Genomic DNA, 17878 nt, shown 5'->3' on the forward strand with positions numbered 1-17878 from the left:
GGCCGGTGTAGATAACCCCTCGCCTGTGTCCCGGTCTCTTATTGTGCCCGTCAAAGACTCCCTTTGACCCCCCCCAGAGTCACGTGGACCGAGGGGCCGCCCGCACATTTCATTTGGCGGAGAGAGCCAGGCGGACAATCGTGTCATTCATTGGGTTGGCCACAGTTCATACTGGTCTCTCTCTCTCTCTCTCTCTCTCTCTCTCTCTCTCCATCTCTACATATCTCTCTTATATCAAGCCCTCCGATAGGCTTCTCCTCAGCTGTGTATTGACTATCAAAACCCGAAGCAATGGCCGTCCGCATCTCCCGATCTTCCAGGAGAACGGGATACCTGCCTCCGCTCATCCCACTGCTGGTACTAAAGGATCACATACACCATCCCGCAGCCTGAAATTACAATTACAACAACAAATGGGTGTTAATCCGCCACTGAAAATAGTCCCAAACAAATGCAGTGTTAATTCTAATCTGTGTAAAATTTGCATTAAAAAAAATACAAAAACTTGCAGAGCCCAGATGTTTTAGGCAAAAATGAGAGAGTTCATTTCTGAGATTTCCACCGCCGGTACCGGCTCTACTCCTTTCTGGTACCGGGTGTTGTTTTTTTTTTCTGGGTTTTTGTTTTCCACTGCAGAGAGTACACCCACAATGCTGCACTGTTTACCATCTCAATTGGCCCGCGGTGCCATTAATGGAGCAGTACAATGAATGTAAGAGATTGCGGCTGCTACGGTATCTTGGCTCGTCAACAGCGGCCCAATAAAACACACACAAAAAAAACCAAGCAGAGTCGAGCCGGTACGAGCAGTGGAAAAAAGGGGCTTTACAGGCGTTTTCAGACCGAACACTTTTTGGGATTTTCTTGAGAAAGAGAGAGCTGGAACTAAATAAGCTCCAGGTCCTTTTGCAGTTTGCATTCACACGGCCAGTACGAACACGAAGGAGCGACGTCAGCAGAGGGACTTCACTGTTGGTCTCATTGGTCGGTCATATGTCGTCCATTGACTCATGGGTTCAACCAATCACGGTACACTTACGTCACCGTAGTTCCTCTTGTAACGGGGGGTGGGTACCTATTTGGAGTAGGACCCAAAAATGTAGTTATAGTAACTTTAAAGGTTCCCTGTTACTCTCTCCCACAGTTTTTAGAATCGTGAAAAGGTTCCTGCGGTCTGAAAACGCCTTGATGTCTTCGGGAGGAACTGGTGGATTTGAGAGATGGACCAATCCATTATTTACCGAAAATGGTCTTTTCATGATGATAAGAAAAACAAAAATAGTCCAAAGCCTTTATATATATATATATATATATATATATATATATATATATATATATATATATTTAGACTGATGTGAGACTGTGTTCAAAGTTGCCAATTTTTGATTAAAAATGTGGCAGAAAGTGCTGAATATTTTAATCCTATGCACTTTATATATATATAAAGTGCATAGGATTAAAATATAGCTAACTGATTCCCAGCACTTTCTGCCACATTTTTTTATCAAAAATTGGCAATTTTGAACACAGTCTCAAAAAAAAAAAAAAAAAAAAAGGGAATCAGATTATCACCTTCAAAGAGAAAAGCATTGATACTTCTTTATTTTTGGTGCCAAACATCTTTGCCCACCACTACGTATCAATAGCAAATGATGAGGCGTGTCTAACAGGAAACAACAATTCCAACTATTTTCGTCTTAAAAATAACATACTTGAATAGCACAAAAAATGCCTGGGGATTAAAAAAAAAAAAACAATAAATTACCATATATAGAGGAGGTGTTTCTTTAAAGCCAAAACCTCCCCCACAATGTGGAACAGCCAATGGCAGCGGATACACACACACACACACACACACACACACACACACACACACACACACACACACACACACACACACACACACACACACACACACACACACACACACACACACACACAAGAAAGCACTTTAATCTCCCTGCAAAGCCTTCCCTCTCCATGATGATCAAAGGGATTCCTTACAATAAGCATTAGCTCTTCAGCATTCATCCCTCTTTCCTTTTTTTTTTTTCCTCCTCACCCACTGGGGGAGTTAACCATCTCCTACATGGTGCAACTCACTGTACCACACACACACACACACACACACACACACACACACACACACACACACACACACACACACACACACAAGACATAGATGTACTCCTAGAGCACCCACGCAGACTCAGCGGCACTAGCGTCATCCCGAAATCCATGAGCCGACACACGAATCGGCCTTTGATGGTGTAATAATCCCGGGAGCTCATTTATACCTTCACAACTCCGAGATGTCATTTTCTGTTTTTCCAGATGGATCCCAAAAGTGACATCAATGGACGGGGTGGCGGGAAGAAAAGCGCTGTGATTCCTGTAATTTGTGTTAACGTGCATTAAGTATATTAAAGCTGTACAGTATAGCTCCCAGTTTTAAAAAAAAAAAACAACAACAACACGGACTTGCTGTGTCCGCAGTGTTTATGTAACAGCAGAATCGAGGACGCTTGGAGGAAGCTCTCTCACACACACTCTCACACACACACACACACACACACACACACACACACACACACACACACACACACACACACACACACACACACACACACACACACACACACACACACACACACACACACACACACACACACACACACACACACACACACACACACACACACCACAATTCTCGGGAATAAAGCCAATTACATAGGCGGCGTGTGATTGTGTTGAAGAAGCTGAGAAGCCATTGGCCGATCCCTCTGCAAGCGAGACGAACCCACCCGTACCCAGCGCTCCCTGTTGTCAGACGTGGCTGCAGGCCGACCGCCTCGCCGGTTATAAATACCGCCTCCGTTTGAAGCTTCGGTTTGCGTTATGCATCGATCTTAATTCATTAAGATGGTTAATTAATTCATTAATTAATGGTTCCCGCAGCGATACGGACCGTCCCGTCAGCCACGGAAACTCCACTTCAAAAGAAAAAAAGAAAACAAGTTAAGTCAGTTCAGGTAATCAGAGCTGAACTCTTCTCTACTGCTCCACCGCTGCCGTCAGTCCTTAAAAGATGAAAAATGTATTTATTAATCCTAAAAAAATGTAACATATTTTCACGTTGTTTGTCTGAACACAATGAATCTGCACTTTGCTATACGTGTCCGCTTGGTGGAGGATTAAATCTGAAATGTGTTGCAGCGTCACGACTGGAAGTTACTTTTTTTATGTTTGCTTAACTCCAACAGCAACGATCAAAAACAAACAAAAAAGCCAATATTTTCATAATCAATTTATAATTTTAGTATTTCTTTCCAGCAACATTTCCTTGTGAAACATTTTTCATTTTCATGAAGGTGAAGTGAATATTTTTTGGGTTTTGAACTGTTGGTCGATTAAAAAAAAACGTATTTTACAGTGAAAACTATTCATTAATACAATATTCAGTAGATTTAATGCTTTTAAGTGTCATTACTGGGCACTACATGCAGATCAATACATAACATGTTCTTGTTTTATCCATTTGCTTTTTTACGAAGGTGAATATTTTCAGGATTTGAACTGTTGGTAGATTAAAACTAAACTTTTTTCAACTATTTTAAGACATTCTACAGGCCAAACTATTCATTATAAATTCATAAAAGCGTCAGTACTGTGCAATACTTGCAGACCGACGCATAACATCATCGCTGTTATAAACTCATTACTAACGATAAATCTATTTCTATGTCAGAACTGTTCTCACCTTTATCCGTTTAGTCCTTTTCTTTACAAATTCACCTCAGAATAAGTAATCCTAATAAATCTGCATCAGCCAATCAACTTTATTAAGTGCTCATCACTGAGGTCAGTGCACTTTTAATTTGGGGATTTCAGCATGATTCTGAGAGGCTTATAATGACAGCGACTCATTGGAAGAATAATCTGAAAAGGCTGGAGGTAAAGACAGCAAAGGTCAGAGAGTCCTGACAGCAGGCGGAGCAGAACGCAGTCATGATGCTCAATACAAAACGAGTCCAGAGAGGAAAAGGAGTTTTAAAAGACATTTAGTAACTATCGCTGTTGATTTCTGCAAACAGCTCACCCCTGCAGAAGCAGAGATGCTGGCAATGACGCAAAAACAGAAAGTCTGAACTCGTTAAAACCTGCAACCGCACTGCATCAAACACAGAGAGTACATTATAAATACACAACGCTTATTCAACTCCACAAACATCAATCATTTGTAACACTGTATGACAATTCTTTAACAAAAACTGAAGGTCGAGTTATTCAAAATTACCCAGATTACGTATATAAAGGGTCGACTGCGTAGCAAATGATGCCAAAATCACAGACAGTCCTCGCATCGACAGTAACTCTCGTGTCCCTTCGTCTCGAACCCACGTCGAAACCGGGATGGACGTGTCGGGATGCCGTCGCTCGAGGCGCTGAGAGGAGTCTGGAGGCGAGACCGCTTTGCGCGGCGGGGGTTAAAACAAGTACGCACAAAATGTGGCGTTAAAGCGGCATGCAAAAAAAAAAAATAACAAGACGCCATTCAGAGAACTCGCGCGGGAGTTTTTAGGCATCCGGAAAGTACAGTTCACTCACGACCGGGCTCGCAGCGAGACCGAGTCACAACACGGTACGCAGGCAGAAAAAAATAAATAAAAAATAAATAAAAAAAGGAACAGAGATTACATAAGAGAGTTAAAAGTGTTATTACAGCTCTCAGTCCACGTGCACTAACACCGATCATCTATGTGCTGTTTAAATCTGAGCGATGTGTCAGCAATGTGAGAAATGAATCCCCCCCCCCCAACGCCCCATCACCCCTCCACACCCACCTCCTCACCCCCCTCCCCCGTCTCCAGTCTTACCTTCCCCAGCTGTCATGGTGCTGCAGCTGGAGAGGAACGCAGATGCGCTGCTGATCGCTGGTAAAGTCTCAGTCTCCGCCTCTCTCTCTGCCACTGTTTACCTCTCGGCTGGTGCTACGGAAATGGCTGCTTTGTTGTTTTGCTCTCTTTCCATCTATTCCCCCGCAGTGATCTCTGTACCCCCACCTCTCTCTCTCTCTCTCTCTCTCTCTCTCTCTGTCCCCCCCCCTCCCCTGGTTCCTCCCTGCCAGTGCAAAGCAACAACAGTGAAAAACCTCGTTCATCCACCGCCCACATACGCAGATCATTAAAAACAAGTGAATTGCACCTTTCTTTCTTTATTTTTTTTCAAACACTTCACAATTAAAAGCTCTTTGCAAAATCCCGAAGGGAAAAAAAAAAAGCAATTCTTTTTATTTTTTTTCAGATGGGTTTGTGGATGTCCTTGAAATTCAGAACTCTATTATCCCTCACCTCTTACGCGAGTTTTTACAATTGTCTCCCATGTTCCACATTTAGCGCCTCACATTCGTCTCAGCCGTGAGGCGAATGGATTCAAATTAAAACAAGCCGTCATCCCAAAGTCAATTTCAGTGCAGCTGTGAAAAACAGAGACAGTCGCGCCGAGCGGGCCGACGGTGTCGGACAGCAGGACCGACTTATCTGGTAACTGCTACAAATGAGTCATGTTTACGTACGGCATTCGTCGTAGTCCTACCAACCGAACTCTTCGGAAGAAAATGAAAACAAGATGGGGTGACGGGGGGGGGGGGGGGGACCGCATGTCAGAAATGTCCATCTTTAGTCAGCGGGGCTCATGTTGAGCGACGACCTTCTCAAGACTTCAGTAAATCAGAGAGGAGATTCAGACTTTTGTTTTAAACTAAAAGAGGAGTAAAGATGAAATCACGAGTCCGTCATGTGGTTTATTGGATTTGCACTGTCAAGATGTCACGGAGGTCGACATGTCCTACCGACTTTCACACCGACTACGGATCACTGGACCTGACATTTCCCATCATGCAACCCCTTCCACTATGTCTTTGAACTCCACACGATGAGTTTGCAACACACAAGCTGAAATAACCCCAATGACTCTTGTGTTTTCTCCAGAGAGAGACACAGAGACTTTATACTACAGGCCGAGAAGCTCTCTTCATGACGACAATAATAACGAGTGTCATGCATAAAAGAGAAGGACTCTACAGTTCTGCATGTCATCAGATCCATGTGGTACTAAATACATTAGAGATAATAGATATAAGGAAACAGCTTAACGTTGGGTTTTTTTCTTTTTAAGTTACAGTTTTTTACCAGACGGCAACTTTTTGCTGGGCGGCGGAGCCTCTAAAACTGTGGTCAAATAAGACAGAAAGCTGTGGTGTTCATTAGTGCTTGGGTGCCAAACTTTATTACTTTTTAGTGGCACCTTCTTGAATTGCTTCGATACTCGAGTTTCAAAAAAATGCAGTGTCATTCTGCACCAAATTTCTATACAATCGATTAGGATTCAATCTCACCAGCGTTGGGGAGCCAACGCGGTGTTTGTCGTGCGTAGCTTCTGCTGGGCAGCCCGCCCTCATAAATAAAATACCTCTTCAGAACAACATTATTTCACGAGTCTGAGTTTCGCTGCGGTAACTGGAGGCTTCTCTGTGTGCAACCGCACATTGCTCGGGTCAAGCTGTAGTCTGCGTGTGAGGCGTTTAGGAGAAATCTGTAAATTGTAGTGTCTACTGATAGACTGCGTGTGAGGCGTTTACGGGATATCTGTAAACTGTAGTGTCTAGAGATAGCTTGCATGTGAGGCGTTCAGGGAACATCTGTATATTGTAGCGTCTATAGATAGCATACATGTGATGTGTTCAGGGAACACCAGTGAATTGTAGCATCTGCAGATAGCCTGCGAGGGATTGAGGGGATATAGGAATTTTGTAGTTTCTGACAGTTTACATGCAAGGCGATTAGGGGGTATCAGTAAATTATAGCGTCTACTGGTAGCCTGCATGTGGTGTGTTTAGGGGACATCAGTAAATTGTAGCTTCTATAGACAGTCAGCATGTGAGGTGTTTAGGGGATATGTGTAAATCGTTGCGTCTTCACAGAGCCTGCGTGTGAGGCGTTTGGGGGATATCTGTACATTGTAGTGCCTACTGATAGTCTGCATGTGAAGTGTTTACGGAACATCTGTACATTGTAGTGCCTACTGATAGGCTGCGAGGCAGTTAGGGGATTTCTGCATATCGCAGTGTCTACAGATAGCCTGCATGTGAGGTGTTTAAGGGACATCTGTAAATTGTTGCGTCTACAGATGGCCTGCATGTGAGACATTTAGGGGACATCAGTAAATTGTACCGTTGACCAATAGTCTGCAAATGATGCATTCAGGGGACATTTGTCAAGAGTATTATCTACCGATATCCTGCATGTGAGGCGTTGAAGGGAAGTGTCAACTACACAAAACAACCTTCGGTTACAGTCTCCCCCTCTAAGCCGCACGACTCATCGCGTGAACATCTAACACACCCTGCAATAAGCACGCAGCATGCTGGTGCCAAGACCTAGTGATGCCGGCGGTCGACGCAGGTGTAAAAAGTCAACGTGGCCCTCGTATTCATGACAATAACCACAGCTGTGCAGTTGTGCGTGAATGGCACGATTACTAAAGTCGTCTCCTCTGTTTTCACTCCACGTGAGATTGAAACGGTGGAGTGGCAGCCGAGGGCGGACGTCTAACCCGTGTTCACCGTGGCTCAGCTGTTCCCCCTGTAAATGCAGTGTGGTCAGCTGTAATGGGACAGAGTCAGCAGTAAGTGTGTGTGTGTGTGTGTGTGTGTGTGTGTGTGTGTGTGTGTGTGTGTGTGTGTGTGTGTGTGTGTGTGTGTGTGTGTGTGTGTGTGTGTGTGTGTGTGTGTGTGTGTGTGTGTGAGAGCAGCTCCACCTGAGCAGAGGTCAATGCTCTGCAAACACTCAAAACATTCCATCCATCTGCATTTTCTCTTTTTTTTGTGTCTTTTTTACCGTCTCTTCCCCGTTTGTGTGGAGTCTTATTTACACATATTTCCAAACGGATGCCTCAGGAAGTCTGTTTTGGCTCCGCGGAGGGACATCTGAAAGCTCCGGCGGATGCCCACCTCCCGTGGTGGAAACTCACCCCCCCTTGCAGCCCCGGGCTGTCCGTCTGTCCATGAAGCCTCCCTCCCCCCCCCCCCCTTCCTCATTCCTTTCTCCACATTCGTAACAACACATGCAGAATACAACCTAAGTTAACCCGACACGCCCAAATGGAGTATGATGGATATAAAAAAAAAAAAAAAAGAACTGTGAAAAAAGCTGGCGGGAAGACACGCGATGAAAAATGAGGGGCCTGAATGAAGAACAACTCTAAAATTTCCTCCTGCGTCACATGACGGACGAACCGCCGAGCTGCTCCAGAGATCCACAAACGCTCCTCACGTCTTACATGACAACAAAAGCCCCTTCCTCCTTTTAGCAGGGAGGACAATTACACAAGCAGCGGGGAGTTTCGACAAGACACTCCGCATTTGTCTGAACGATACGCCCTTGATGTTTAACCGCGGATGCTTGTTATGGATGCACGTGGATCAAAACGTCAAAAGAGCCACGCGCGTCTGCTAAAATAAAGAAGTCCCTCCAGGACTTTGCGTCGTTTCTCTGTGACTGCTGCGATCCAGAAATGATCGATTTTGCGGCGAATTTTCTCGAGTTTGCTCGTTAATTATTGCAATCGGAAGATGGCGATTTTCCTTGGGAGGGACCCATGAAGACACGAAGGTGAGAGGGACTGAGGGACTCACCTGAGCCGGAGGATGAGATCATGTTCCCGGATCTTTGGACTTCATCGAATTTGCTGAAGATTACATTCAACCTATAAACAAGAGAGTAAGAAAAAAAATATATATATATATTTAAAAAAAAATGCGATGATAAATTATGTAGAAAGAGCACGAACAGAACCGAAGTGTCAGAGAGCAGCGGGGAGAGTGGCGGGTCGGAAAAAAAGGAAGCCCAGCCCCCGCTGACTGCTCCATCCATCACTTCTGAGGCGAGAAGCGCTCCCTCTGCTCCGAGCAGCGGGGATCGCCAAGACCAAAATAGACCGTGTCCAAAACCGCCACATAGACGAGGAACTGGCACCGGGGGCCAGAGACGGAGAGAGGGACGGGGGGGAGGGGGGGAGGGGGAGGGCGATGATGGTGGGATGCAGGCGGAGGCATATGGTCCGGTGTTAAACAGGACAAAGAGGACGACAAGGTAGCAGAGTCTGAGCTTTGAAATCCTGGCAGACGTTTTCTAAAACAGGTTTGTTTACAAGAGACGACAGAAAGAAAAAAAACAAAAACAATTTGATTTCAGTGGCTGGTAAAATCACGGGCCTCGTTAAAGTACATCAAACACAATTATTCTATAAAGAGGAAGGAGTGCACCTCCGTCTCAGCCTCACCTGTCGAACTGTAGCTCTAAATCTAAAGCGGTTCAGATTATTTTAGATTTGACTGACAGACAAATGTGATTAGAGAAAAAAAAAAAATCAGCACGACATCAATCATATGGAACAAAAAAACATCTGGAGATCAAATTAGAGAAAATAAAGAAACCCTAACCCTTGTTATGAACACTGGGCTGTTTTCAGGGTCATTTCACTCCCTTCACTCTTAAGCTCATATCTAAATCATTACAGGTGCTAACCATTCATGCTACATCTTGTTTTTTTCAGGACAGTTGAGGCCATCAAGATCTTTCATCGTCGAATTTGATAATACTTAAAGATCGTTTATATTAGCCTTTATATCGAGGAAAAAATACACTTTATGAAATTGTTATGTTTTCACACGTATCTCGCCATTAAATATCGTCAGTACAGATGTCTTTTTTTTTTTTTTTTCCATCGTCGTGTAGATGAGATTGTCTACAATCCGGAGATATCTCAACCATGTTGAAGCAATTTGAAAGAAAAAAATAAAGCGGGGTGTAACGTCATGTTAGAGAGGTCAGCTGTGATTTCAAAACCGGATTCGTTGAAAGCGCTTCGTTGTGCAGAGAAACAACAGGCGTCATCAGAGAGGGTGAATTCTGATGTTTATTTTGATGTAAAGTACGATGGTAAGCGATCGGGATTTTTTTTGGGGGGGGAATTATTCAATCGAGAGTAGCGGAGGTGGAGATGGACTGAGGCGGAGATTAACGCGACTTTAAAAGGTGATTTTCTCCGCAACGTTTCGCCGCACGGACGAGACATTTCTATTTTTTTGGAAAGCTTAAGTCGTGCAGTTTCGTACGATATCTCGTGCGCCTCTCCGTGATGAATGCTCGTAATTCAACCGAGAAGAAGAGGTGGGAATTTGGACGCAGTCGGTTCTGAAGGGTTAAACGGTCTTTTATGTTTAAAAGGTTTTTTTACACACCGAGTGCTGATTTCTTACAAGAATCAGTCAAAAATGTGCAGTCTCACAATTAATTCAGAGAGCTGAGAAATTCAGATTTAGTAGTTAAGATATAATCCCCAGATGGGCTGAAATGAAAAGGATATCATTGGACCGTTTAGGACGATCCCTTGAGGAACACATGCAGCCGTAAATATCTCGGTGGATTTTTCTGCTCTCAATCTGCACTACTTAAAGATTCCACTAGAGGGAGTGGTGAGTATGAAGCGTTATGACATGCGAAACAAATAACAAAAACAGAAAACAGGACACCGAGACAGACGGACGGACAGACAGACAGACGGCTTGCTTGTTATCGTACCGTGACTGCGGCAGGCCCTTCTTGCTGAGATCCAGCCTCACCCTCTCGCCCACGTGTCTGTAGATCTCCACCAGGCAGCTCATGGCGCCGTCGCGTACCTGACGACCACATACACAACGACAAATGTCTTCCGTCTTTCTTCTTCACACTCGCAGCGCATTCGCTGAGCTTCGGGCCTCGTTCCAAAGCATCTAATCTACCGTGACACGTCGCAGTGCCTGTACAGCTGCCGCTAGGGGGGAAGAACTGTGGGAGGGGTGTTTGAGCCTGTAATCTTTTTTTCCCAACATAAAAAATCTTCCTCTCATCTGATACAATCACACAGATAAGAGATCCAGGAGTTATTGGAACAATTATTTACCAGTTATCAGTTTGATTAATTATGCAGTTTAAAGACAAAAAATTAAAAACTGACACAAGTAACCAGAAATCTATCCAACAGATGGTTATTTAATTTAATCAACAATAATTCAATTTACAGCAAATCCTCACCTTGGAAAAGTAGGTAACAAGAAAATATATATATATATATATATTTGTACCTAAATCGTTAGAAAAACTGTCCTCAATTAATCTGTAATTATTTTGTGTCATATCATTTACCCCGAAATTATTGTAAACTTTTCCACAAACTACTACTTTAAACCTAGGAATGAAATAAAGCAGATGAAGAACAAGCAGCTCTACCTGACTCGTGGGGTCCCCCAGGAGGTTACATATGTGGGGAACGATTTTACTGAGGGTCAGGCCTTGAGCTCCGTGTCTGAAGATATATATAAAAATAAAAAATAAAAAAAATAGTTATCAGCCCAAACAGAACAGATGAACTGGAGGAGACATACAAGAAGTCATCCACTGCTTTCACAGTCAAAGCAAATTACAGTTAGTTTACTTCCGCATGAGAAGGTAACTTCTTAATATTAAAGAAAGTTGGACCCATTAATAGCAATCAAATCTTTCATCATTTACAAGAACCGAGTGACAAACAGGTAAAAGATAAGCCGAGCTCACGTGTTCAGCGTGGCGATGAGACAAAGGCACACTCCTTCTCTGGTCCTGTTGTTTTTATGTTTGAAGCCTCCCAGCATGCGGTCCCACACGTACTGCAACAACACACACACACACACACACGCACGCACACACGCACACACACACACGCACGCACGCACGCACGCACGCACACACACACACACACACACACACACACACACACACACGCACGCACGCACGCACACACACACACACACACACACACACACACACACACGCACGCACGCACGCACGCACGCACACACACACACACACACACACACACGCACGCACACACACACACGCACACACACACACACACACGCACGCACACACGCACACACACACACACACACACACACACACACACACACACACACACACACACACACACACACACACACACACAGGAAATTACAGCCATGAAAAAGAATTTGTTTTCTATATTTTGTTTAACCTGTTAAAAGAAATATAATTTCTTTTTTTTTTTAATGGTGGTCCGGCCCAGATGACGTAAAGACGTACAAAAAAATAAGACATTACAATAAACACAGACTCATAACTGATGTCCAGGCATCACACAAGAGGTCAAATGTACACAGAAAATGTTCAGAAAAATGATTATTATATATCGTAGCGTGAACATTTTGGATTAAAGCGGCAGCCGAGGCATATTTATTTCAGTATTTTATTTACTTTTTAATCAAATTATATGTATTTTATTGTTCACTTTTACATTTCATTTGGCTTTACCTCTTGGTATATCATTTTACTATAATTGTATACTGCAATACGCTAATATTGATTGACATATATTTATTGATCTCGCTCTAGAAGAAGTTATGAATTATTGCAATAATATGCATTATAGGACAGCAAATGGTCAGTTTATCTACATGATGTACACAGAAAATGTTCAACAAAATTATTATTATATATCGTAGCATGAACATTTTGAATTAAAACAGCAGCCTAGGCATATTTATTTCAGTATTTCTTTAAAATTGTAATTAAATTATATGTGTTTTTTGGTAAACATTGTTGTATACATTTATATATGTAAATATATGTGCCATGTGCAACATATATTCACCACTTTTATCCTGCTTTACACTGTAAACAAAAGAAGGTACCTGGAAAGGAACCGGCTGCCCAGAAGTTGAAATATCACGAGTGAATCGTTCAACTAGCGGATACTATTGATGTGCAGTTGGAGTTAAAACCTTTTCCTTGTGTGTGTGTGTGTGTGTGTGTATACCTGCGGAGTGGCAGCTTGTTCCATAATCTTTAGCAGCAAAGTTTGGTCGTGGTCTCGAACTTGGTCTTTGGCATCTCCCAATCGATCAATAAGGCTGGGCAGAACTGAGGAGGAGGACAAGTGAAGCATCTCTTTAAAACAATCAGCTGAGCGAAAGAGTTGGAGACGACCTGAACACAAGCGGACGCCTGAAGTTTTCAGATTTTTTTTTGTGTAAATAGTTTTGTCCGATATTTTAACTCGGATGGGAAAAAAGGTGAGAATGAGGTAAAAAAAACAACCACTCCTGGACAAAAGGTTTCAACGGTTTAGGTATTAAAATCTAAGAATAGAAGACAATCAGTAGTCGGAAAGGTGAACTGAATGATATTTAAATCTGACCCAACCAATACAAAAATATCAAAAATATTCCTTTCAAGCTGTTTTGTTCATCAGTTAGTTACAGAGAAAGGAAGAGAAACTATCGAACGAAGAGTAAATTTCAAATTTCCGTCTCCATTCAAGTAGCTCAATCATTAAGATAAAAAAAATAAGAAAATAAAGAGAAAGATGTAAATTTGATGGGGCTCAAATTCTTTCCTACGAAGTACCAAAAATTCCTGTGAATGGATGCCAAAATAAATGTTAAGTGAAATTGCGTTATATTAAAATGTGAGATATTTTACAGAACATTTACATTTTAAATCTACACATATGCATAACATTTTTTATATGGACCCAAAACATGGTGAAATACTACTGTTCTTATAGGGCTGTTAAACATACCTCTTTACAATTTTTTACAATCTGTATTTTTATATTTTGCCTTTATTTTCTTTGTTGTGTTGTATTATTTTTCTTCAATTTTCTTGTAGCCTTAACTATGAAAATAAAAAAAATTTCTCATATAGTGACATACTCTAATAAAATAATAAAATGGTTTTTTTTGTATTTCAGTCATTATATTGCTGTAAAACTCAAATTATGCACTTTTTACTTGCACACAAATTACAGTTCATAGTCAATGTTAAATTACAAAATATATATACCTATATAAATCATATAAAAGACTAAGACAGTGAATCTCACCTGTTCCCACTTGGGCCCTGAATCGCTCCTGTAACCTTGTCACTAAGGCAGATAAGAGGTCCAAGCCGAGCAGCGCCACCTAGTGGAGACACAATAAAGACACAGCAAGACCATTTTAAAAACAACATATTAACACATCTGACATCTCGTGGATATAAATCATAATCATGAATTTACCCCCCCCCACACACACACACAAAAACAAAAAAAATTAAAATAAAATCACAGTCACAGGAAGGGAGGAGCTCAGCCTGAGGCCGGGGTCCGAAAACGCACTGTTGCAAAGCATTATGGGTAAACTGGGACCTGTGTTCGTTTTAAGCTTCTGCTGGGTTTGTGAATGACGCTGCCCCGATGCCAACTGGTAACGCAGCGACCTGTAACACACACAGGACTCAAACAGGACATTAAATACGGGTTCACTCCGGCACCATGACTGTGCAGCGTCTGTCCACACATACAGTATAAGTACCCAGGCCTCTCGGAGAGCAGCTCATTGAACGTGTAGTGAACGCAGCCCTGCTGACAACCATAACAACACTCACGCATCACCTGGACAACAGTCCAGGACAAGGTGCAATTTTTGGAACCCACTTAACATGTCAAAAAGTGAAGGACACCAAAAACTGATCTCCATAACTGAGTTCTGCCGCCCTCTGGTGGCCTTCTGCATACCTACCTACAGGGTAACCCAGACATAATAATAGATGGCTCGATGGATGGTAGTAAAATGTTAAAATATACAAATGTAATAAAGCACAGTATATACAAATACAATCAAATCTAATTGAACGACAGCAGTAGTGCATGTCAGGTAATTGAACATGGTGATGTCATGGTGATGCCAGTAGAGTGAGTCTATTGAATTATATGTTATTGTCAAAGATGGAGAGCAGATGTGGCCAAAGGTGACCTATTGTAGTGTATTGCACTGCAGTGGGCAGGAACGATCGCCTTAATGTCACTTGGTGTATTTTTATGTGCATTTACTTTCACAGAAAGCAAAAAAAAAAAAAAAAAAAACCAAATTTTTTGTTGTTGTTTTTTACAGCGAAGTATAATTATTTCCATGCAGGCTGTGGTTTTAGCCCATCAGCCACACTTTCTCCCAGCTGAAGGAGCAGGTAGTGTTGTGTGTGTGTGTGTGTGTGTGTGTGTGTGTGTGTGTGTGTGTGTGTGTGTGTGTGTGTGTGTGTGTGTGTGTGTGTGTGTGTGTGTGTGTGTGTGTGTACCGGGTATCTGTAGCATCTAAAATCCTCAGCTCAGTCCCCTTTGTTCTCCAACTGGAGGGAATTACAGTAATTAGGCTGATGACAGAGCCCCAAACAAAAGACTCCATTAGAGGGATCAGGGTTTAACAACGGTATGAAATTTAAAAAAAAAAAAAAAACCTCAACAGAAACTCTCTAATCTTATCTTTGAAAGGTAAAAAAAAAAGAGGTAGGGCGCAGGAGGTTTTTCTCGAAGTTCTGAGGGTGTGCGACGAACCTGAAGGTAAAACTGCTGAGTCACAAAAAAAAAAAAAAAAAAAGGCGAGCCGCGACAACAACGGCTTTAAAAAAAAAATAAAAACCAAAAAAAACGACTCCCGACTAATAACGGTCCGGTCCAGAAGATGAAGGCAAGACAGGCTCCGCCTCTTTGCGGACAGATGGCTAACGCTCTGCTGCTGTCATACACATCCTGACACCCCCAAAAACACACGCACACGCACGCACACACACACACACACACGCAACCCCCCCCTCGAGGCTCTGGACCCAAATCTCACAGACATCATCCCTTCCAAAGTCCCAAATCCCCCCCCCCCCCCCCGACACGCGGGGCTTTAATTTCTTCCTCCTCCTCGTCTCTACTGTGTTTCTGTTCGACGTCTGCGAGTTCAGCAAATACTGAGTAATATTAAATAAGAGGAAACATCCTGAGCCCTTTGTGTGTGTGTGTGTGTGTGTGCATTAACTCTCGTGGAGAAAAAAAAAAAAAGACTTGTCGGGATGAAATGTAAAGATGCGTTCGGGGGGGGGGGGGGGTCGTTCGGGACGTTGCAACTGCCGGCGGTCGTTCGTTATCGTGCCTTTTTTTTTGTTTTCCGATTCAGAAAAGTACAAATAGACATCCCGAAGCTTCCCGGCCTCTTAAAACACGCGACGGCTTTTATGCACGGATTTCGACAAACCAGCACATTTTGGAAAACAACAAGCAGAAATCCATCGTGGGGCTTGGCCACTTCCTCCCTCGGGATTAAGATCCCATCGTTTTGTATTCATTCAATACTCATTTACCTGATTACAGAAGGAACGCCATAAAAACTACGATGCTGCCCGACACTTTGCCCATTTTGCAGTCGTTCCAGCCTACTGGGCGTAGACCTCGGCTTTATTATTATTTATATATTATATATTCTGCCACCGCTGCAGCTGCCTACCGTGTCCACCAAAGGGTAATTTTTGCTGAGGAAGGTGTTTTTTTTATTTTTTTATTGTTTTAATGAACGCCAGCAGCGTGACGAGGTGCCGAGTGTTTATTCGGCTCTGAGCGCTGAACGTTCTGTGATTTAAAAAAAAAAATATATATATATATATATATATTTATATTGACGGCGCGTTGGTCGCCCGTCACCGGCCGTCCAATCACAGCGAAGGAGGGGAGCGGGGACAAACGAGCCCCGCCCCTTTCGCAGACACCGGACCGTTATTCACAGCGAAGAACAACTGGAGCGCCACCGGCCGTTCACCTCGAGGGCGCCCGCTTCACCGATATTCAATCGACGAACATTAACGTCATGGATTTAGTTGCAAAAATCAAACATAAGTTGCATTATCGAATTATAATCGCGGCAATAAAATGAACCGGAAAAAGACAATTAAATCGTCGTTTCTCGGACATTCGACAGCCGCAGCGGTGAACAATGAGATCTTCACCACATCGTGTGTTCAGACAGATTGAGAAGGAGGCAGGTCGTCTCTTGCCTTTGACTCAATCAGCAGCTGCTGGATTCGTTTGAACGGAGCACAAAACGTACATTTTCAGCTCCGGCTGGGAAGATGTTTTTTTTTGTATTGCGTAAGAATACAACTATTCCTGTAAGCTTTGACTCACCGCTGTGAGCTTTTACTCCTGGGACGGATGGTTCTGCTCCGGCTCACACTGGTATACTTCCGCACAAAGGGTGAGATGTGCTGATCACACACAGCAGCAGGACGGACGGCACCGTATGTTCATACGGACATCAGGGAGGAAACGGGGGGGGGGGGTTACGCGCTAAGACTGAAATCGTTTGATTTCATTTCACTGAATGTTTTTAAATCCACTTTGGGGTGTTGACGCACGGCTTGTGTTGGACTTTCAGTTATTGGGATGCAACGTATTGTGATTCTGTTTGTCTCGTTTTAATCTGTCTGAACTTTTTCCTAATTTGCGCGGCTGAAAAATAGTTTTTAATCTCGTTGGGACCTTTTCTGGTTGAATAAATGTTAAATCAATTGAAAAAAAAACAAAAAAACAATTCAGGTTTCCTTTGCAAATGCCGTCTTGCGTCTTTGTAGCTGAATGTCAAGAACGCATCATCATTATGATACTTTACTTTGAACCTCCCATTACTTACTCATCATCCCGTGCCCTCATATCCATTTGCTTTTTCTTGTTGTTGATGGTTTCTCTTGTGTTTTTTTTTTCCTTTTTGCTTTCTGTACTTGTAATATAAAAAAAATGCTTATGAGTAAAAAGTAAAAAAAGAAGAAGAAGAAGAATAGAATAGAATAGAATAATAATAGAATGGAATAATATATATAATACGGTGAATAAATGTTGATAAATGCTCATTTACAGCAGACAGTATATGAAACCGCATATACGGCAACTACAGGAATCACAGGACAGA

At 42.7% G+C, this 17878-nt stretch overlaps 1 protein-coding gene across 1 annotated transcript in view; it reads right to left on the bottom strand.

Annotated features, from left to right (window-relative positions):
• The window catches only part of clasp1a (cytoplasmic linker associated protein 1a), an 83931-nt gene that overhangs the window by 41829 nt on the left and 24224 nt on the right, over positions 1 to 17878 (bottom strand). Inside the window, exons 3-8 of the mRNA XM_069717044.1 lie at positions 13999 to 14077; positions 12931 to 13034; positions 11655 to 11746; positions 11331 to 11406; positions 10644 to 10741; positions 8696 to 8766 (exon numbers count right to left, since the gene is read on the bottom strand). Coding sequence (XP_069573145.1) covers positions 8696 to 8766; positions 10644 to 10741; positions 11331 to 11406; positions 11655 to 11746; positions 12931 to 13034; positions 13999 to 14077 — 520 coding nt within the window. The remainder of the gene's footprint in view (positions 1 to 8695; positions 8767 to 10643; positions 10742 to 11330; positions 11407 to 11654; positions 11747 to 12930; positions 13035 to 13998; positions 14078 to 17878) is intronic.

This window comes from Brachyistius frenatus, unplaced genomic scaffold (assembly GCF_029030835.1).
Source record: "Brachyistius frenatus isolate BFR_SWC_R1_liver_20210118 unplaced genomic scaffold, ASM2903083v1 Contig_167, whole genome shotgun sequence".
Classification (NCBI taxonomy): domain Eukaryota; kingdom Metazoa; phylum Chordata; class Actinopteri; family Embiotocidae; genus Brachyistius; species Brachyistius frenatus.